General features: G+C 41.9%; 1 protein-coding gene across 1 annotated transcript in view; it reads left to right on the top strand.

Annotated features, from left to right (window-relative positions):
• Positions 1-23,319, top strand: part of bend7 (BEN domain containing 7) — a 48,603-nt gene that overhangs the window by 15,727 nt on the left and 9,557 nt on the right. Inside the window, exons 4-7 of the mRNA XM_072563045.1 lie at positions 2,372-2,488; positions 4,148-4,437; positions 19,490-19,715; positions 21,572-21,691. Of these exons, the coding sequence (XP_072419146.1) occupies positions 2,372-2,488; positions 4,148-4,437; positions 19,490-19,715; positions 21,572-21,691 (753 nt within the window). The remainder of the gene's footprint in view (positions 1-2,371; positions 2,489-4,147; positions 4,438-19,489; positions 19,716-21,571; positions 21,692-23,319) is intronic.

Genomic DNA, 23,319 nt, shown 5'->3' with positions numbered 1-23,319 from the left:
CTGCTGATGCTGGCCAGGTGCTCTGTTCCTTCTCTCGTTGATGTTGTCACCATCCTTGATGTAAGATGGTTGGTCTCTGGAATTTTCACTCGTTCCACGCCTGAGCATCGTCGTCTTGTTCCTTTCCTTGTCTATTTCGAGCTGTGCTGTCTGTTCCCCATTGGCTCAGGCTCGTTTGCTTTATCGCATGCCTTTACCTCACTGGCCCAGACCCCAGGACCTAGGTAGCATTACCTCATTACTCATTGTCCAGATGAGGCTTTTGAATTACTTCATCTTCCATGTTTTCTGCATAACTTAGTTAATACATTGTTTTCCACAAAACTTCATTAATACATTGTTTGCCACATAACTTGCTTAGTACAAACCAGTACCAGGACTCAGCTCATTTTTAGTTCTCTAGCCTTATTTTCCTACATATCTGCAACTTCAGTATTTCTCTGCAGATTTTGGCAGTTTGTATATCTCTTTCTCTTCTCCTGCTGCCCTAGCAGACAGAGGCAATTCCTGCACTCCAAGTCCCACGACCTTGTGGGATGGCCTGCCACTTGTGCCCAAAGATCTGCAGATCAAGAATCAGTCTGACCTGTCATTTGAAAACCAATGGCAGATTTTGCAACACTGAGTAGATATCCTCAAATCAAAGACTAACCAACAATCCTGGTACCGTATTCTCAAGAAAGGAGAGGCAGCAGGGGTTCTGAGGATGCAGGTGCACAAGTGCCTCAACAATATTTATTTATATAGCTCCTTTAATGTAATAACTTTTCCCAAGGACTTTACAGGCGTGCTCTCAAAGCAGGATTTGACATTGAACCACATATGACAGTATTAGGGCAGCTGGCCAAAGAATGATCAGAGGTAGGTTTTAACAGTATCATCGAAGAGGACAGAGAGACGTTAGAGTTCAGGCAGCTGTAGGCACTGTGGCCAAAAGTGAAGAGATTAGCACTGGGAATGCAAGAGAAGCTAGAATTCAATGAACACAGAAATCTCAGAGGGTTGTGGGGTTAAGGAGGTTTCAGAAGTGGAGAGGTCGAACCTGGAGGGATTTGAAAATAAGTAGAGTTCTAAAATTGAAGCATTACTTGAGAGGCAGCCCATGCAGGTCAGTGAATATCAGGGTGGTAGATGAATATGACTTGGTGCAATAGATCTGTAAAAGTAAATTGGTAAATCACCTATCAGATGGCCACTACCTCAGAGTCATAGAGCATGGAAACAGACCAGTCCACGCAGACCATGTTCCCAAACTAACTAGTTCCATCTGTGCTTGCCCATATCCCTCTAAACCTTTCTTATTCATAAACTTATCCAAATGTCTTTTAAATGTTGTAACTGGACCCACATCCACCACTTCCTCTGGCTGTTCATTCCATACATGAACCACTCTGTGTAAAAAGGTTGCCCTTCAGGTCCTTTTTAAATCTTTCTCCTCTCTCTACCCTAGGAAAAAGACCTTTGCTATTCACCTTATCATTTCCCCTCATGATTTTATAAGCCTCAGTAAGGTCACCCCTCAACCTCCTGTGTTCCAGTGAGAACACTCCCAGCCCATCCAGCTTTTCTATTTTTCTATCTCAAACCTTTCATTCCTGACAATATTTGGTAAATCTTTTTTGAGTCCTGTTCAGTTTAATGTTCTTCCTATAACAGGGTGACCAAAACGGCACAAAGATTCCAAAAGGTGCCTAATCAATGCCCTGAGCAACCTCAACATGACATCCCAACTCCTATTCTCAAAGGTCTGAACAGTGAAGGCAAGCGTGCTAAATGGCTACTTAACCACCCAATCTACCTGTGATGCAAATTTCAAAATTTATGTACCTGAACTGCTCGGTCTCTCTGTTCTACAACACTAGCCAGAGCCCCCCAACAAATAATTATATTAGTCATGTCCTTGTTTGTATAATGAAAATGCAATACCTCACGTTTATCCAAATTAAACTTCCTTTGCTACTCCTCAGCCCATTGACCCATTTGATCAAGGTCTCTAAAATCTTATATAACCTTCTTCACTGACCACTATACCACCGATTTTGGTGGCGTCTGCAAATCTACTAACCATGCCTCCTACATTCTCATCCAAATTTTTTTATATAAATGAGAATCAAAAGTGAAACCAGTACCGATCCCTGTGGAACACCACTCGTCATAGACCTCCAGTCCAAAAAACAACCCTCCACCATCACCCTGTCTCCTACTATAAAGCCAATTTTGTATCCAACTGGCAAGCTCACCCTGAATCCCAACCTCATTATAAATTATCAAAATTTGTTCCTTCTCACTCCTGAAATGTTATTTGTATTACTAGGGTTATTGCTCATTTTTCATACACACAATTAATTTAGAACATTGGGTTGTTCTGCAGGAGAGATGCCATATTCTGCAATGGGTTCGAACTGTTGTATGTGCAGTTGTCAGCCAACATTATTAGCCATATTGCACGAACTTCGAACTCTACGCGAACTGATGCAAGGACAAGCAGGTATGGTCTGATTTCATTGTGTAGAATGATGTAAAGTTTCTTCCTTTTTCTATAATTTTAAATGCTTTCATGGAAGAAAAACAAGGCATGTAACAAGGAATCTTCCAACAGTATAGACTGCATCAATAAACTTCTATAGTTCACAGTTAAATCAGTAGTCTTTCTGTTCCTTGTCAATGTGAGTGTGATTTACTTAAATCTTTAGTTTCCAATTATTTTCAGTATTCTTCCTTCAGTATAGCATTGAGCTGTATAATTCAGCAAGTTCCAGTGGTTTGATCTGCATTGAATGATAGCCTCCTATCTACCACCTGAATATTCACTTCCTCACCACTGACACACAGTAGCAGCAGTATGTACCATCTGCAAGATGCATTGCAGCAGTACGTGACAGTTCCTTCAGCAGCTTCCAAAACTACAATCTATCCCACCTTGGTGGACATGAACAGCACATACATGGAAACACCAGCACCTGCAAGTTTCCCTCCAAGTCACCCAAAGCCTTCACATGGAATGATATCACTGTTCCTTCTCTATTACTGGGTCAAAATCCTGGATCTCCATTCTTAGTGGCACTGTGGATTGATATTCACCATGTAATCACGTCCACTTGCAATCAAAGCTAAAGTTCCATTAGACTTCCTAATTGCCCACTGCATTTGTATATAATCTTCAGTGGCTTACTGACAAGATACCCTGTCCCTGTATATATCTCATTTCTTTACCATGTAAGAAATACTCTGGACATCTGTTCCTCCAAGCAAAGTGGGTAAATTCACTTTATATTACTATCTGCCTCGTTCTTAACTACACACAAAGCCCATTGCAAAGCTTCTTTCTTATAGCGTAGTTCCCACCTAGTTTAGGTGTCCTGTGCAAACACATCCAAATCATTGATTATATGTTGTGAACAGCTGGGGCCAAAATAAAGATCCTAGTGGTGTTCCACAATTTATAAACAAAAGTGAGTACTGCAGATGCTCGAGATTAGAGTCAAGAGTGTGGTGCTGGAAAAGCACAGCAGATCAGGCAGCATCCGAGGGGCAGGAGAGTCGATGCTTCGGGCATAAGCCCTTCATCAGGAATGAGGCTGGGGGCCTTGGAGGGGTGGAGAGATAAATGGGAGGGGGGTGGGGCTGAGGGGAAGGTAGCTGAGAATGCAATAGGTTGATGGAGGTGTGGGTAAAGGTGATGGGTCGGAGGGGAGGGTGGTGCAGATAGGGAAGAAGGAAAATGGATAGATGGGACAGGTGATGAGGACAGTGCTGAGCTGGAAGGCTGGAACTTGGGTAAGGTGGGGGGAGGAGAAATGAGGAAACTGATGAAATCGTGAATGAGGAAAATGGTGATCATCCCTTTCTTATTTCTCAGTTCCAACCGTACATCTTTACTGGACATTCTCCCAGGAATATCTTCCCTAAGTACATCTATAATGTTATCCTTAACATTAAGCTGCTAGTCCTGCCCCTCCCTGAGCCACAAAACAGCAACAGCAAAAAAGGGAAAACTAAAAGATATTTTAGAAATGGATAGTTTTTTCTAGCTTGAAGTACTTATTTATTAAATACAGTTTTAATCTGTGAAAATGAAGTCTTTATAACTATTGTGGACACCAGAATGTGACCTGGAGTTACATGAAAACCTCTTGTTTCTTTACAGGTCCTCAGAGCACCGTGCACATTCCATCGTCCCATCTTCCTACTTTTCGTTCGAGTTTTCTACGGAACAAAATCATTAAAAAAAGACTGATCCACAGGATCAGGCCTGCTCCAGCTCAACCAAATCCTAAAGTTCACAGTCAGAGCATCAGTTTACCACAGACTGAAAAGAGCCATTCGTTATCAACAGAGAAATTGACCACCGAGATTAATCCAAGGCAGAGTCTACCAAATCGGATACAAAGTTACATTTCAGAACTGGACAGTTTACAAAACAATGATCTTTTAGAGGTAAGTACAAGGATTCACTACATAGAGTGCAGAAGCTCACTACCTGGAACATGGGATACAGAGTTTAACGCCCCAAGAGAGAGCCATTAGACAGTCTGTATAGACTGCAATTTTCTTTTAAGAGGAGTGTAAGCTTGGCTTAGTAAGTTTATCCAATGAGTAGTCTAGCAAATTAATATTTTTGCATTTGATCTTTGATTTGCGCTAAGTCAGCTGATCTCAATTCTGTTGTAGAGTATTTTATAACTGACCTCAGTACCTCAGATAAGCCAAGAATTCCATTCCTCATACCTCTGAGACCTTTGCTGGAAATTAATTTTTGAAACTATGACAGGCTTGTGATGAAACAGCCAGACACTGCTAATGGCCAGCTGGCTGATCACAGAACCAGAGGTTCCCTGACAATTGTCCAGCAAAGGAGGAAGTATCTTCAGGAACTGAGAAACGGAACGAGAATGAATTTTGTTTTGATTCCATAAAGAAATTTAATGCTGCATTAGTTTAACATCTGGATCAATACCTGGTTTTGAAAAAGTTGATGTCATTAAGAAAAATGTAGATATAAGTGGTTTAGATCTAATTAGAGCTGTTTATCCACTGCTGTATGACTTGGTTTGTCATTTACAAAATAAGCTGCTTGGAACTGAAAAATGTTTGGAATTTTGAGTGTTTTGCTTCAGTTGACTTTGTCATCAGACCAACATTTCAGACTTGTTTCTATCAGGGATTATTCTCTGAAGATTAAGTAACTTCATAACAATGTTCCTAGTTGTTGAGACAAGTCCCTCATTGGTCTGAATAGACTTTACATTTTTGGTTTTGTAAAGCTTTTTAATAATTTTTCATCCTTCACCTTACTTTGGACCCTGCTTCATTCCCATCGTAACAAAACACTGTTGATTTGTTCCCAGATCTCTGTCAATGATATTTTGAAACTGGCAAGTGGGAATTATCAAAGCAGACTGGAATAACTTTCCCAATGTTTTCACTATCCCCTGCAGTGAGATAATTGTCTCTCCCTCCTTGAACAGCATATCAAGGACTAGTACCCCCATTGCAAAGAATTACAGATGAAGATTCATGTGCTACAGTTTATAGTTGCTATAGAGTGCATTGTCCAAGTGTTCTCAATGTTTAGGGCATTGCTTGGAGTGACAGCTCATCATGTTTTGAATGACTAAGCTCTGTTGTTAAACAGTGTTTGAGTACTCTAAGTTAGAATCAGGGTGAAGGTTTGTGCATTTGATTTTCTATGCATGGTGAGATCTCGATCTGAACGTCGCCAACTACAGCAAATATTTGGAGGGATATCAATCCAATCACTCTAATTTACTTCCTATCAGACTGTCTGTACACCAGCAACCAACTACCTAACCTTTTTACTGTTCCCAGTTTCTAAACAAGTTTATGACCAACTCGTTATTTTGTTAAAATGGATTTTCTTTTTAAGATGTTGAGAGAGCAATATCTCAGAATAGAAACAGCAATTGACACAAGCAGAGTTTTAAAATTACTAATGAAGCTTGACTTTCATTCTATCTTTTAAAACTATTTTGTTTTCAATAACCCACTTAATCATCTAAAGTTAGGACATAATCCTAACCAATAACTAGCTTTTCAATCAAGTAATGTCACAGAATATGTAGGTTGGAGCAGTTCCACAAGATGTGTGAAAGTTAACTGATATTTACAAGAGTTTCATTGTGAAACCATTTGATTACAGAGCACTCACTCACAGGACAAAGCTGTGGATTTATGCACAGCGAGTGGGTAGGACAAGCATTCCTATCTTGTGTTCAACTCCAGTAACAACTTGGTAAGGGAACAACTATCTTTTCAAATGAGTGGAACAACAATGAAATCTGTGAATGAACTCAGTGATACGAAAGGAGTGGGAGAGAAAGAAAGGCGAAGAAGCTGTTCTTGATTTACAGCCCATGTGAGAAAGTTCCATCAGTTTATGGTGAAGCAGCCATTAAACTGGATCAGATGGAGACGAGACTAGCAAACAGAACCTCATTCCAGTTCTGGGTAACCTCGTGGAGAATGATAGAAATGAAATGATGTGTGGTAATAGATGCAGAATATCGTCTTGCCAGTATCCAGTATCTATTAAACCTGTCATGGTGATATATGGAACGGCACCATGTGATGGATTATGTGATTATTGCAACAAAGGAAGGTTTTTTTTGAAGTTGGAACCGTAGAAGCAGCCTGAATGGGTGGGATCAAGCTCCCATTGAACCAAGATTTTTAGTTTTAGCTTTCAGCAGTTACTTTGATCTTTTCGTCAGGCAGGGATACTAGGACACGTGAGCACAGCCTTAGAACTAGAGGGGGTCAATTTAAAACGAAAACGAGGAGGCATTTCTTCAGCCAGAGAATGGTGCGCCTGTGGAATTCACTGCCACTGGAGCTCAGTGGAGGCCAGGACGTTAAATGTCTTCAGGGCAGAAATTGGTAAATTCTTAATCTTGCAGGGAACTAAGGGATACGGGGAGAGTGCGGGTAAGTGGCTTTGAAATGCCCATCAGCCATGATTGAATGGCAGAGTGGACTCGATGGGCCAAATGGCCTTACTTCCACTCCTATTTCTTATGGTCTCATGACCTTATGGAAGGTCTTATTCCCCTCTTTGTTACAGCTAAAAGCTGGGGTTCTCTTCCTGCTGCCGGAATTGCATGTAAGACAATCTGTTTTATGAATTTGCCTTTGTCAAGCATGTGTTGATGGGATGTTACGATATTGGAACAGTTAATTCGTAGTAGTTAATATATATTATTTTGTTAAGCATTTCTATGGTTACAGTTTAGCCAATTCTTTTATTTTTATTTGGGCTGTATTTTAACTGTAGTGTAAAAATAGTGTGTTTTGCTTAAAGTCGAGTAGTTTGACCAGTTGAATTGCATCTGGAGTACAACACTTCACACTTACCATTAAAATTAGAAAAGTTTAGGGTCTGGACTATCGTCTTAACGTATTTTGAGGGGGTTTGGTCTGGTCCAATACAACATTTTGTTGGTATTGGACCTTGAATTGAAAAGTTGCACAGGAATATATTACAACAGCTACCTCTGCTAGAGATTGAAAATGAAACAGATTGTTTAAAATTAAATGTAAATTCAGTTCCAAAAGTATCTTCTTAAGAAGTTGCATCTTGCCTTTTAAGAAAAAGGAAAAAGTGCAAATTAAGAATTTTGCAGCTAATTGTTACAATTACATAAATGAATATATATAATTTAAATCACTTACTAAAGGACTTCAAGTCAGGGTGTTTGCTTTTAATTTTAAGAAGAGGGAAAATCAAACAAATTAATGCCCTCTAGTTTATAAATAATCTGATCACTTGTGTTGTATAAATTTGGGGAATGAATTGCTAGGGTGGCCTGTGAAATTTTTGATGTGGAGGTTTTATAAGTTGATATTCACCAGAAATGTGAGAAGATATTTTCAAAGATCTGGCAGTTAAGCAGTTATCATAGGCAGACAAATCATTCCTGAAGAATCTGGTAGCCATCGTTGAGGACTAGAAGGTCTTTTGATGTTTTGGCTCTGAGAAGCATGGGGAACAGTGAAAGTAATCTTAAAATGACCATCGTCTCAAATTGATTTGATTTGATTTATTGTAGTCACAGGTACTTGAGTACAGTGAAACGTTTTGTTTTGCAAGCAGTGCAGACAAGTCATAGCAAACATGGACATACAGATCATAGAGTGTTCAGACAGTGAGACATATAAGGTTACGGCTGCACAAGAGGTACACAAAGCAAGATTAACATTAGCGAGACCAACATTGTATGAAGCCAGAGAGGTCCATTCAGCAGTTTAATAACAGCCGGGAAGAAGCTGTTCTTGAACCTGCTGGTATAAGTGTTCATGCATGTGTGCATCTGTATCTTCTGCCTGATGGAAGAGAGCATTATCGGGGTGGGAAGGGTTTTTTTATATATAAATATTTTTATTGAAAAGCTTTTTAAAATCTTTTATAAAACATTTATATATAAAAAAAACAACACCATCAAAACAGAACAAAGAACAAGGCCATAACAAAGTACCATTGTTACTAAACAACCCACTATTCTACCAAAACAAACCTATCTACTTAACTGAAACTAAACAACAAATATATTGAATAAATACTAGCTTAAATTACATTCAAGTTACTTTAATTATATAATGTCTTACTACTTTGTTCTGCCTTACTCATCACACCTCCACTGAGGCTCCCATCCCTGGGAGCACCCCCTATAGTACCTGTATTCTTTGGGAAGGGTCTTTGATGACATTGGCACCCTTTCAGCACCAATAGCAAGTGTAAATTAAGTCCATGGATGGGAGGTTGGCTTCTGTGATGGTCTGGGCTGTGCACACCACCTTATGTAGTTTCTTATGGTCCTGGGTGGAGCAGTTGCCATACCAGGCCATTATGCACCCAGATAGTATGCTTTCTGTAGTGCATCTGTAAAAGTTGGTGAGGGTCCTGCGGACATGCGAATTTCCTAAGACGCCGTAGGAAGAAGAGGCATTGTTGTGCCTTTTTGATCTGTCATATCTACGTGTGGAGTCCAGGACAGATTGGTGGTTATCGCCACTCCTAGGAACTTGATGCTCTTGACCTTCTCCACCTCAGCTCCATTGATGTAGATAGGGGCATGTCTTCCCCTTTTCTTCCTGATGTCAATGAAATTTCAATTGATGCAACATCCATAGCCTCTTGGGAAATGAATTCTAGCTTTCCACTGCCCTTTTGTGTCAATAAAATCCTGATTTTATTCATAACTTGTCCATTGTAATTTTAGAAGCATGTCCTTTCATTTTGGATTAGTGGTGCTGGAAGAGAAGGGCTTTTGCCCGAAACATCGATTTCGCTGCTCTTTGGATGCTGCCTGAACTGCTGTGCTCTTCCAGCACCACTAATCCAGTATTTGGTTTTCAGCATCTGCAGTCATTGTTTTTACCTTTTCATTTTGGAGTCTGCCATTACAGTTTCTTCATATATACCTTTGAATGCCTTCAAATTTTAATTAGATTGCTCCTAATTCTTCTAAATGCAAAGGAAACGAAGTTTCTGCAACTTGTGCTCCTAATTTGGCCTGTTCCAAGTTGGTATCTTGCTGATGAATATATGTTGGCCCCTTGTCTAGGAAAGATATACTGACCTGAGGCGCAATGCAGAGCAGATTCACTAGGCTGAATTCACAGGAGGTATGGAGGGATTTTCTTGTGAGGAGGAATTGAGTTGCGTCAGGTCTGTACTCATTGGAGTTTAGAGGAATGAGAGGAGACCTAATTGAAACACACAAGACTCTTGGGGGACTTCACAGGTAGATGTGGAGAGGTAGTTTCCTTTTGTGGGAAAGTCTAGAACCAGACAGCATCATTTCAAGTTTAAGGGGTTGCCCATTTAAAACAGAGATGAGGAACTTCTGTCCTCAGACAGTGGTGAATTTGTTAGAGTTCTTTACCACAGAAGGCTATAGAGACTGAGTTGTTAAGGATATTCAAGGCTGAGGTAGATTTTTAATCAGTAAACAAATGAATGGAAAGGCAGGAAAGGGGAGTTGAGGATTGCAGATCATAATGACCTCACTGAATGGCGGAGCAGGCTCAATGGGCCAAATGATCTATCTCTGCTTTCTGTGTGTTATGGTCCGATAGACCTCTTTATAAACCTATCCAATATTACTGGGACCTCCTCATTTACTGCTGCATTGACATCATTCTCCTTTCTACTGAAGACAGACGTAAAGAACTGATTTAAAACTGAAGCCAAGTTTCTACCTCTATTCTTGGTCCCGAACTGACAATTCCGCACACCCCTTCTCCAATATTTTGACTACTGTCTTACTGTTTGTGCATTTATAAGGGATTTTTGGGTTTCTTTTTAAACTTGGCTGGTAATTTCTTACTGTCTTTGACCCTCTTAGTTATACATCACATCGCTGGAGTAATTTAAAGATGAAGATGCCACTGCACAATTTGGAAAAACAATTTATAAAAAAAACCAAATGTTTTGTTTGAAATTTGGTATAACAGTGGATATCTTATTGATTTAACTGAAAGGTTTGCCACTAGTGTGCTGTAGAAAATTTGAACACGATTCCTTTGTTCTGGTTAGTTGATAGCTTTTCCCAGTTGTTGATATTACCTGGAAACAAGAAACTTGATTGTAACGTTCACTACAGAAACCCAATTCTGATCGATGTAACACACATTCAGAATCCAAATCAATAATGCTGTCAAAAGTGCATTCTTAAAGAGTAATAGCTGGAGCAAAGTAAAAGGGCAGTTAGCATCCACAGAACTGTGTGCACTAAGATGAGTTAAACCTCTGGAATAGATAAGAAAGGGAGTGAAATTCAACTGAGAGCAATTGCGTGCTGTGCAATGGTAGCAGTGAATCTGTCTGCTCTTCAGCAGTAAGAGAGTGTCGATCAATGAATGGAAATGTTTCTGATTGATTTGCTAAAAGGAGCAGATATGTGATGGAGCATTCTTCTTTTAGAACCTGCTTGAAATATCTCCACTTGATTACGGGAGTCATCTCTTTCGCAATAGGATTTCTGTATTTCTTTGGGATTTTGGATTAGGGAAGCCCAAGATCCTGCCCCAAAGATGGTGTTCAATTTGATTCCAAGCTTCAGCTGTTTCTCAGATTTGCATGCCCCATGGTGACTGGGTGGAATAACTGGGCAGGGCAGACACTTGCAGAATCATGAAACGACGTCAGGGTATTCCATTCAAACTGAGTCGGACCTTTCACCAGTGATCTGATATGTGATCCAGAGTGAGGAAATGTAATCTAACCTCAAGACAACTAACCCACAGAACTTCATAAAATGTAATTTGAATTATTGAAAGTAATATGGAAAAACTCCAGGATAATGAGCTCATAATACGTGTCTTGCTATTCAGTCTTCAGCAGTGCAGCTGACATTCCCTCGTTCAACAGCAAAGAAGCCATTGTGTTCAATAGTATATTCAAATTCTGTAACCATTCTTAACCAAATATTTTAGCCCTGTTTTCAGTCCTCTTGAAAACCAAAAGATAGTGTTAATTGTGTTCTACTACAGCAACTCATCAACCTTCTTTCAATGAGGATTCTGGGTAATCTAAGATGGAAGACTGGAAAAATTTCTGGCTGTAAGAGCTGCTCCTTTGTTTGAGGTATTTTAGGTGCTGGACATGATTTCCTCAAATTCCAGAGGCAGCAATTATATGCAGATGCATTGTTTTGGAACTTTGGGGGAAAAAAAGTCAAAACAACAGCAGTTTTAAAAGGGAGAAGAGCAGACAAAGGAAGCACATGGTGAGGACAATGCAGGAGAGAGAGAACCTGCACAGTTACTGCCTTTGCTGTTTTTGAATTCAAGTGTCGCTGGACATCAGAGTGCATCTGGGAAAATTAACAAACAGTGAATTTCACAACTATTCTTGGAGGAACCGGTTTGGGCGAAGTTTACAACACAGATTCAGATAAGTTAATTGTTGTTTTAAGTCTGTCCAAGAGAAAGGATGCATTAGTGAGTACAGTGGGTTCTTTCTTGATTATATGTTTTTGGAGATAAGTCTCTTGATTAAACTTAAAATATAAGCCTTAGCTATTAATTTAACCTGGTGCAGTGTTTTTTAGAGGAATAAGACGGTGTTATTTTCTGGGTCTGTAGATTGTGAAGGAGCAAAAATGGCCTGTGCAGTGATATGTACTTCTTGTCAGATGTGGGAGTTTAAAGAGAGTTTAAGGGTCACTGCGGATTATATCTGCCATAAATGCTGTTGGATGCGAATCTTATCAGATCGAGTGGATCGGTTGGAGAGACAGAGAGAAGTGATGAGGAATTTGCAACAGCAAAAATATGTGATGGATGGCAGCTATAGGAAGGGGGGAAACTCTCCGATACAGTCACATAAATGGGTTAACTCCAGGAAGGGCAAGAGAGGTCGGCACCTAGGGCAGGAGTCTTTTGTGGATATACTCATTTCAAACAGGTATGCTGTTTTGGAAAATGTAGGGGGTGATGGATTCTAGGGGAACATAACACGAACAGCCAAGTTTCTGGTAATGAGACTGGCTCTAATGCAACGAGTGGTATGTTGGCTTCCAAGAGATCATTTGTGTTAGGGGACTCTGTAGTCAGAGGTGAAGACAGACGTTTCTGTGGCCGGCAGAGAAAAAGCAGAATGGTGCATTGTTTCCCTGGTGCCAGGATCAAGGATGTCTCGGAGAGGGTGCAGAATGTTCTCACGGGGGAGAGGGGCCAGCAAGAGGTCATTATCCAAATTGGAACCAACGATATAGGAAGAGAAAAGGTTGAGATTCTGAAGAGAGATTACAGAGAGTTAGGCAGAAATTTAAAAAGGAAATCCTCAAAAGTAATAATATCTGGATTACTCCCAGTGCTACGAGCTAGTGAGGGCAGGGATAGGAGGATAGAGCAGATGAATGCATGGCTGAGGAGCTGGTGTATGGGAGAAGGATTCACATTTTTGGATCATTGGAATCTCTTTTGGGGTAGACGTGACCTGTACAAGAAGGACGGATTGCATCTAAATTGGAAGGGGACTAATATACTGGCAGGGAAATTTGCTAGAGCTGCTCAGGAGGATTTAAACTAGTAAGGTGGGGGGGGGGGGGGGGGAAGAGGTGGGACCGAGGGAGATAGTGAGGAAAGAGATCAATCTGAGACTGGTACAGTTGAGAACAGAAGTGAGTCAAACAGTCAGGGCAGGCAGGGACAAGGTAGGACTAATAAATTAAACTGCATTTATTCCAATGCAAGGGGCCTAACGGGGGGAAGGCAGATGAACTCAGGGCATGGTTAGGAACATGGGACTGGGATATCATAGCAATTACAGAAACATGGCTCAGGGATGGGCAGGACTGGCAGCTTAATGTTCCAGGATACAAATGCTACAGGAAGGATAGAAAGGGAGGCAAGAGAGGAGGGGCAGTGGCATTTTTGATAAGGGATAGCATTACAGCTGTGCTGAGGGAGGATATTCCCGAAAATACATACAGGGAAGTTATTTGGGTGGAACTGAGAAATAAGAAAGGGATGATCACCATTCCAAACATCGACTAGGACTGCCATAGTGTTAAAGGTTTAGATGGAGAGGAATTTCTTAAGTGTGTACAAGACAATTTTCTGATTCAGTATGTGGATGTACCTACTAGAGAAGGTGCAAAACTTGACCTACTCTTGGGAAATAAGGCAGGGCAGATGACTGAGGTGTCAGTAGGGGAGCACTTTGGGACCAGCGACCATAATTCTGTTCGTTTTAAAATAGTGATCAAAAAGGATAGATCAGATCTAAAAGTGGAAGTTCTAAATTGGAGAAAGGCCAATTTTGAAGGTATTAGGCAAGAACTTTCGATAGCTGATTGGAGGCAGATGTTCGCAGGTAAAGGGATGGCTGGAAAATGGGAAGCCTTCAGAAATGAGATCACAAGAATCCAGAGAAAGTATATTCCTGTCAGGGGGAAAGGAAAGGCTGGTAGCTATAGGGAATGCTGGATGACTAAAGAAATTGAGGGTTTGGTTAAGAAAAAGAAGGAAGCAAAAGTCAGGTATAGACAGGATAGATCGAGTGAATCCTTAGAAGAGTATAAAGAATGTAGGAGTATACTTAAGAGGGAAATCAGGAGGGCAGAAAGGGGGACATGAGATAGCTTTGGCAAATAGAATTAAGGAGAATCCAAAGGGTTTTTACAAATATATGAAGGACAAAAGGGTAACTAGGGGCGAGAATAGGGCCCCTCAAAGATCAAATACTGGATTAGTGGTGCTGGAAGAGCACAGCAGTTCAGGCAGCATCCAACGAGCAGCGAAATCATCGTTTCGGGCAAAAGCCCTTCATCAGGAATAAAGGCAGTGAGCCTGAAGCGTGGAGAGATAAGCTAGAGGAGGGTGGGGATGGGGAGAGAGTAGCATAGAGTACAATGGGTGAGTGGGGGAGGAGATGAAGGTGATAGGTCAGGGTGGAGTGGATAGGTGGAAAAGAAGATAGGCAGGTCGGACAAGTCAAGGAGACAGTAAATGAGCTGCAAGTTTGAAACTAGGATGAGGTGGGGGAAGGGGAAATGAGGAAGCTGTTGAAGTCCACATTGATGCCCTGGGGTTGAAGTGTTCCGAGGCGGAAGATGAGGCGTTCTTCCTCCAGGCGTCGGGTGGTGAGGGAGCGGCGATGAAGGAGGCCCAGGACCTCCATGTCCTCGGCAGAGTGGGAGGGGGAGTTGAAATGTTGGGCCACGGGGCGGTTTGGTTGATTGGTGCGGGTGTCTCGGAGATGTTCCCTAAAGCGCTCTGCTAGGAGGCGCCCAGTCTCCCCAATGTAGAGGAGACCACATCGGGAGCAACGGATACAATAAATGATATTGGTGGATGTGCAGGTGAAACTTTGATGGATGTGGAAGGCTCCTTTAGGGCCTTGGATAGAGGTGAGGGAGGAGGTGTGGGCACAGGTTTTACAGTTCCTGCGGTGGCAGGGGAAAGTGCCCGAATGGGAGGGTGGGTCGTAGGGGGGTGTGGACCTGACCAGGTAGTCACGGGGGGAACGGTCTTTGCGGAAGGCGGAAAGGGGTGGGGAGGGAAATATATCCCTGGTGGTGGGATCTTTTTGGAGGTGGCGGAAATGTCGGCGGATGATTTGGTTGATGCGAAGGTTTGTAGGGTGGAAGGTGAGCAACAGGGGCGTTCTGTCCTTGTTACGGTTGGAGGGGTGGGGTCTGAGGGCGGAGGTGCGGGATGTGGACGAGATGCATTGGAGGGCATCTTTAACCACGTGGGAAGGGAAATTGCAGTCTCTAAAGAAGGAGGCCATCTGGTGTGTCCTATGGTGGAACTTGTCCTCCTGGGAGCAGATACGGCGGAGGCGGAGAAATTGGGAATACGGGATGGCATTTTTGCAAGAGATAGGGTGGGAAGAGGTGTAATCCAGGTAGCTATGGGAGTCAGTGGGTTTGTAAAAAATGTCAGTGTCAAGTCGGTCGTCACTAATGGAGATGGAGAGGTCCAGGAAGGGGAGCGAGGTGTCAGAGATAGTCCAGGTAAATTTAAGGTCAGGGTGGAATGTGTTGGTGAAGTTGATGAATTTTCCGCCGACATTTCCGCCACCTCCAAAAAGATCCCACCACCAGGGATATATTTCCCTCCTCACCCCTTTCCGCCTTCCGCAAAGACCGTTCCCTCCGTGACTACCTGGTCAGGTCCACACCCCCCTACGACCCACCCTCCCATTCGGGCACTTTCCCCTGCCACCGCAGGAACTGTAAAACCTGTGCCCACACCTCCTCCCTCACCTCTATCCAAGGCCCTAAAGGAGCCTTCCACATCCATCAAAGTTTCACCTGCACATCCACCAATATCATTTATTGTATCCGTTGCTCCCGATGTGGTCTCCTCTACATTGGGGAGACTGGGCGCCTCCTAGCAGAGCGCTTTAGGGAACATCTCCGAGACACCCGCACCAATCAACCAAACCGCCCCGTGGCCCAACATTTCAACTCCCCCTCCCACTCTGCCGAGGATATGGAGGTCCTGGGCCTCCTTCACCGCCGCTCCCTCACCACCCGACGCCTGGAGGAAGAACGCCTCATCTTCCGCCTCGGAACACTTCAACCCCAGGGCATCAATGTGGACTTCAACAGCTTCCTCATTTCCCCTTCCCCAACCTCATCCTAGTTTCAAACTTGCAGCTCATTTACTGTCTCCTTGACTTGTCCGACCTGCCTATCTTCTTTTCCACCTATCCACTCCACCCTCTCCTCCTTGACCTATCACCTTCATCTCCTCCCCCACTCACCTATTGTACTCTATGCTACTCTCTCCCCATCCCCACCCTCCTCTAGCTTATCTCTCCACGCTTCAGGCTCACTGCCTTTATTCCTGATGAAGGGCTTTTGCCTGAAACGTTGATTTCGCTGCTCGTTGGATGCTGCCTGAACTGCTGTGCTCTTCCAGCACCACTAATCCAGTATTTGATTTTCAGCATCTGCAGTCATTGTTTTTACCCCATCAAAGATCAGCAAGGCGGCCTTTGTGTGGAGCCACAGAAAATGGGGGAGATACAAAATGAATATTTTGCATCAGTATTTACTGTGGAAAAGGATATGGAAGATAGAGACTGTAGGGAAATAGATGGTGACATCTTGCAAAATGTCCAGATTACAGAGGAGGAAGTGCTGGGTGTCTTGAAATGGTTAAAGATGGATAAATCCCCAGTACCTAATCAGATGTACCCGAGAACTCTGTGGGAAGCTAGAGAAGTGATTGCTGGGCCTCTTGCTGAGATATTTGTATCATCGGTAGTCACAGGTGAGGTGCCAGAAGACTGGAGGTTGGCAAAAGTGGTGCCACTGTTTAAAAAGAGCGGTAAAGACAAGCCAGGGAACTATAGACTGGTGAGCCTGATGTCGGTGGTGGGCAGGTTGTTGGAGGGAATCCTGAGGGACAGGATGTACATGTATTTGAAAAGGCAAGGACTGATTAGGGATAATCAACATGGCTTTGTGCGTGGGAAATCATGTCTCACAAACTTGATTGAGTTTTTTGAAGAAGTAACAAAGAAGATTGATGAGGGCAGAGCAGTAGATGTGATCTATATGGACTTCAGTAAGGTGTTCGACATGGTTCCCCATGGGAGACTGATTAGCAAGGTTAGATCTCATGGAATAAAGGGAGAACTAGCCATTTGGATACAGAACTGGCTCAAAGGTAGAAGACAGAGGGTGTGGTGGAGGGTTGTTTTTCAGACTGGAGGCCTGTGACCAGTGGTGTGCCACAAAGATCGGTGCTGAGTCCTCTACTTTTTGTCATTTATGTAAATGATTTGGATGCGAGCATAAGAGGTACAGTTAGTAAGTTTGCAGATGACACCAAAATTGGAGATGTAGCGGACAGCGAAGAGGGTTATCTCAGACTACAACAGGATCTGGACCAGATGGGCCAATGGGCTGAGAAGTGGCAGATGGAGTTTAATTCAGATAAATGCGAGGTGTTGCATTTTGGGAAAGCAAATCTTAGCAGGACTTGGACACTTTATGGAAATGTCCTAGGCAGTGTTGCTGAACAAAGAGACCTTGGAGTGCAGGTTCATAGCTCCTTGAAAGTGGAGTCGCAGGTAGATAGGATAGTGAAGGCGGCGTTTGGTGTGCTTTCCTTTATTGGTCAGAGTATCGAGTACAGGAGTTGGGAGGTCATGTTGTGGCTGTACAGGACATTGGTTAGGCCACTGTTGGCATATTGCATGCAATTCTGGTCTCCTTCCTATCGGAAAGATGTTGTGAAACTTGAAAGGGTTCAGAAAAGATTTACAAGGATGTTGCCAGGGTTGGAGGATTTGAGTTGTTGGGAGAGGTTGAACAGGCTGGGGCTGTTTTCCCTGGACCATCAGAGGCTGAGGGGTGACCTTGTAGGGGGTTACAAAAGTATGAGGGGCATGGATAGGATAAATAGACAAAGTCTTTTCCCTGGGGTTGGGGAGTCCAGAACTAGAGGGCATAGGTTTAAGGTGAGAGGAGAAAGATATAAAAGAGACCTAAGGGGCAACTCTTTCACGCAGAGGGTGGTACGTGTATGGAATGAGTTGCCAGAGGACGTGGTGGAGGCTGGTACAATTGCAACATTTAAGAGGCATCTGGATGGGTGTATGAAAAGGAAGGGTTTGGAGGGATATGGGCCGGGTGCAGGCAGGTGGGACTAGATTGAGTTGGGATAACTGGTCGGCATGGACAGGTTGGACCGAAGGGTCTGTTTCCATGCTTTGCATCTCTATGATTCTATAACAGCACTATCCAAACCTTCCTTTACCACCTAGAAAGGAAAATGGTAGCAGATATCCGTAAAACAATCCTAACTTGGAAATATATCACCAGGATACATTGCAATGTCACTGGATCAAAACCCTACCTAACAGCATGGTGGCTCAGTGGTTAGCACTACTGCCTCACAGCGCCACAGACCCTGATTCAACTCCAGCCTCGGGCAACTGTTTGCATGAAGTTTGCACATTCTCCCTCTGTCTGCGTGGTTTTCCTCTAGTGCTGCAGTTTCCTCCCAATGTGCAGTGGCCATGCTAAATTGTTCACAGTGTCCAGGGATATGTTGATTCGGTGAATTAACCATGGGAAATATGGAGTTATAGGGATAGGGAAGTGGTGGGTGAGTCTGGGTGGGGTGCTCTTTGGAACGTCAGTGTGAATTGATGGGCCAAAATGCCTGTTTCCACACTGTTGGGATCTATGATTCCATGAGCATTGTGGGTCAACCTGCAGCACATCAACTGCAGTGTTTCAAGAAGGCAGCTGAGTACCACTTTCTCAAGGGCAATATCGATGAGCTATGAATGCTGTTCCAGCCAAAAACACACACAATCCCTAATAGAATAAACTTTTTTAAAATTCATAAAGGCCGATGTCAGTAGAGGACACGACCAAGATTGATTTGAGTTTTAAAACCATGAAGGTTGTTGCAGGAATGGAAGACAGGTGTCCATCATGTGAGGCCATGAGAAAAATGGAGTCGAGTGGGTGTGTACTGTATCTTGGTTTGAACACAATGAAGCCTTTTTTACTATGTTCAGTGATGTACTCATTCTGAGTAGAATGGAGCTTATTTACAGCAGGGTAAAGGGGGGAATCACATATTTAGAATTTAGAAGCAACAGCAGGAGAAAATCTGTTACATGAAATAACTCTGGTGTGAGAATGTTGACCAAATAATTGTCATATAAAAATATACCGCAAGACATGTTGTAGAAAGATATTGGCAGTGGCAATGATCATATTTATTTTTTGTTTTCATTTGAAAAGGAAAGTTGATTTGAAACAGATGTGAAAGAAAGATTGTAAAACTTACTGTTATTTTGAACAAATTTCAGAAGTTTCACTAGAATGTTTTATTGCAGTGGCAAAATACAACAGTGCTTCAGATTTGTTACAGTTTTTGATTTTGGGGTTGTTTATGTGCTGTTGGTTTGAGCAGGGGGCAATGGAGGAAGGCACAGTTCAATCAAATAAGAACTCTCACTTTATTTCCTGTTCATGTCTGGTAGCCAGAGGTCCGGCTTGCAGAAGGCTATGACGTATTTATCCCCAAATCTCAACTGGTCTCCATATTATTGAACTACTCTCGCTCGGGAAGTTTGCTTTTTCGGAAACTTGTCTCTGCATTTTTTGATGACCGAACACTGGCTAGTTCTCTTCCAAATGGGAAGAGAAAAAGAGGAGCCAACGATAATCGAAAAGGTCTTGATCAAAACATTGTGGGAGCAATAAAAGGTAACTTTAAAAGAATACATTAACAAAATGTGTATTATGTTTAATCAAAAGGACTGGATGCCCCATCATAGACATTGTGAAGAATAATTTTTCAATAATTAGATCATGCTTCAGAATGAACCTCTTGTTTATGCTGTTGTGCATAGTCTTGTGAATGAACATAGAGCACTGAGCAGCATTACATGATCATGAAGACATTGAGTCTCATGTTTCTGCTTCTAAATTTTGGGGACAATGGTTGCCTTAAGAATGTTGCTAATAGTTCATTTGCATCCAAAATGACATTACTTATTTTGTTCCTATTAATATAAAACATTTTCAACTTTGCTTGTCATATATTCTGTGCAATTGCATGTGTGAAAAAATTGTGAAATATACAAATGTCTAATTTGAAAGTCACTAATCTGAGTTTCTTTTGAGCCTGTGTTCAGTAATAAAAGGCTGATTGTGGAGTGAGTAAAAGCAAATTACTGCGGATGCTGGAATCTGCAACCAAAAGAGAAAATGCTGGAAAATCTCAGCAGGTCTGGCAGCACCTGTATGGAGAGAAAAGAGTTGATGTTTCGAGTCTAACTGAGCCATTGTCAAAGGGTCAGTTAGACTCGAAACGTCAGCTCTTTTCTCTCCTTACAGGTGTTGCCAGACCTGATTGTGGAGTGAGATGGAGTTATGATGTAATTCTCAATGAATGATTTGCTTCTCACATGTTTATATTTGAGCTTTGGATATGAGTGACGCAGGCAAGGTCAGCTTTCATTGTCAGTCCCTAAATGTCTTTGACAATGGGGTGGTGAGCTGCCTTCTTGAAGCACTACAACCTGCTTGGTGTAGGTTCAGCTCTTTTTCTGAAGGGGTTTGATGCAAGTGAGTGGCTTTTCATAGGACAGTGAGGAATCAACTACATTGTTCTACTTTGGAGTCAGATGTAGGTCAGACAAATAACAGTATGGGACTTCCTCACGTGAAGGATACAAAATAGATTTGTGAATTTACATTTCTCCAGCTCCCTTGGTGGGATTTAAATTTATGTCCCCAGAACATTAGCCCAGACCTTTTGCTGCCTAATTAAATTATATTACTATGATGCTTCCCTTACCCTAAGAAAGGAACCATGCCAGAGCAATAGACATTGCATTATCATGAAGTGCCAGCTTGGATTATAGGTCAACAGTTCTTAGAAGACCTTTCAGCCCATTGAAACGTCACTGATCAAAAACAGCCACCTAACTATTCTAATCCCATTTTCCAGCACTTGGCCCATTGCCTTGTGTGCCTTGGCATTGCAAGTACACATCTAAATACTTCCTAAATGTTATGAGGGGTTCCACGTGTACTACTCTTATAGGCACAGAGTTCCAGATTCCTACCACCCTCTCGATGAAAAGGTTTTTCCTCAAACCCCCTTGAAACCTCCTGCCCCTTACCTTCAATCTAGTCATTGATCCCTCCACCAGGGAAAACATTTCTACTTATCAACATAATTTTAAATAGCTGAAATGGGACTTGAACTTACAACCTTGATTTGCAGGGGACGGGCTGGCGTGGTCATGGTCTTCAGTTACAAGGCATGAGATCAATTTACAAATGTATCATGAACATTCAGGACCTTGATTTATGAACAGAACAATCATCTAGGGATGGGAAGGATATGAGAATGCTAGTTGTTTAAGATCAAGAAGGATTTAGATAGTCAGTACAACATAATTTTCAATTCCTGGTGACACCATAATTTTATGTGATTATTGATATTTATTTCACGTGATTATTGATATATATTTTGCAAGTTGTAGATCCAAGAGTATGTCTTCACTAGCATAAATTTCAGCGTTCAATTAACTAAAATTTAAATATTTCAGTTTTCACAGAAAGATACTGTACATTAAATCAGATTGATAGACTTCCTGGACCAAAGGATTGGATACAGATTCTCCAAGATCAAATTAAATTAGCCAGAAAGCGTTTAAAAAGGGGTTCTGGTAAGTAAAGGTATTCTGCATTCTCATTACTTCTATTTTTCAATGGCATGTTGGTATTGCTGGCAAGGTCAGTATCTATTGCCCATCCCTAATTGGCCTCGTACTGAGTGGGTTGATTTGCCATTTCAGAGGCCAGTTAAGAGTGAGCTGCCTTCCTGTAGATCTGGAGTTGCATGTAGACCAGACCCAGGTGAGGATGGCAGCTTTCCTTCCCTGAAGGATTAGTAATTAAACATATGTCACTCTATAATAGTTAGTGTTTGTTTCATGCTCAATATCACTGAGACAAATTTACATATTCACCTGACCTGGTGGGATTTGAACATGTCTCAAAAGCATTATTCTGGGGCTCCACATTACTAGTCCTTTGACATTACCACTACATCACCACCCTCGAAACAGTGATTATTATAGAAGACTAATAATCTATATTTTTGAATGAATTACATTTGCCTTCATTTTCAAATATTGTGAAATCTGAAATAGAAGTAATATAACCTATTTACTACAAAGTCTCCAAGAATTCTACAGAAAAAAAAGAAAACTCCTGGATCTAAAAATAGGTCTATATTTAGATGAATAAAACTTTGTATAGTCATGCTGTTGAATGACTCTTACATTTTGCTTTCATGGAAGCAGTAGCAAATATTTAATGATCAGCCTTGACTCTTTAATCTTCCATTCCATAAAATATAGATTCTGCCTTCTTTCGTTGATTTGGATGTGGATATGCAAACTTAATACTGAAATTTACTGTTGACATAAAACAGATTAAGAGTCACTACAAACACTTAGAGTCATACTACATGGAAAACAGACCCTGTGGTCCAACCAGTCCATGCTGAACTTATTCCCAAACTAAATAAGTCCCACCTGCCTGGTCCTGGCTCATATCCCTCCAAACTTATCTCAAGGTCTTTTAAACATTGTAATTGTAACCACATCTACCATTTCCTCAGGAAGTTCATTCCATACGCAAACCATCCTCTATGTGAAAAAAAAATTGCCCCTCATTTCTTTTTTTGGATCTCTGTCCTCTCACCTTAAAAATGTGCCCCTACTCTTGAAAACTCCAATCCAAGGGAAATGACAATATCATGAACACTGTCTATATCTCTCATTATTTTATAAACTTTGATAAGATTGCCTTTTAACCTCCTGTGCTCCAGTGAAAAATTTCCCAACCTATCCAGACTTTCTTTGTAAGTTAAACCTTCCATACCCAGCAACATCTGATAAATCTCTTCTGAACCCTTTCCTAGCTTAATAATCTCTCTCGTACATCTGGGCGACCAGAACTGGACACAGTATTCCAGAAGAGGCCTCAATAATGGCCTGTACAACCGTCAACATGAATTCCCAACTCCTATATTCAAAGGATTGAGCAATGAAGGCAAGAGTGCTGAATACCTTAACCACCAGTCTATATGTGACGCAAACTTCAAAGAACTACATACCTGCACCCCTAAGTCCTTCTTCTATAACACTATCCAAGGCCCTACAATTAATTCTCTAAGCCCTGCTCTTGTTTGTTGTACCAAAAGGCATCAGATTTCTGACAGGTTAGTAGATAGGCGCAGGGACAGTTTAGTGCAGAGAAGGCATATTATGCATTTTGTTTGAAACAA

The sequence above is a fragment of the Chiloscyllium punctatum genome, chromosome 44 (genome assembly GCF_047496795.1).
Source record: "Chiloscyllium punctatum isolate Juve2018m chromosome 44, sChiPun1.3, whole genome shotgun sequence".
Classification (NCBI taxonomy): domain Eukaryota; kingdom Metazoa; phylum Chordata; class Chondrichthyes; order Orectolobiformes; family Hemiscylliidae; genus Chiloscyllium; species Chiloscyllium punctatum.
Note: the sequence above shows the minus strand (reverse complement) of the source record. Positions and strands in the feature narration are given on the sequence as shown.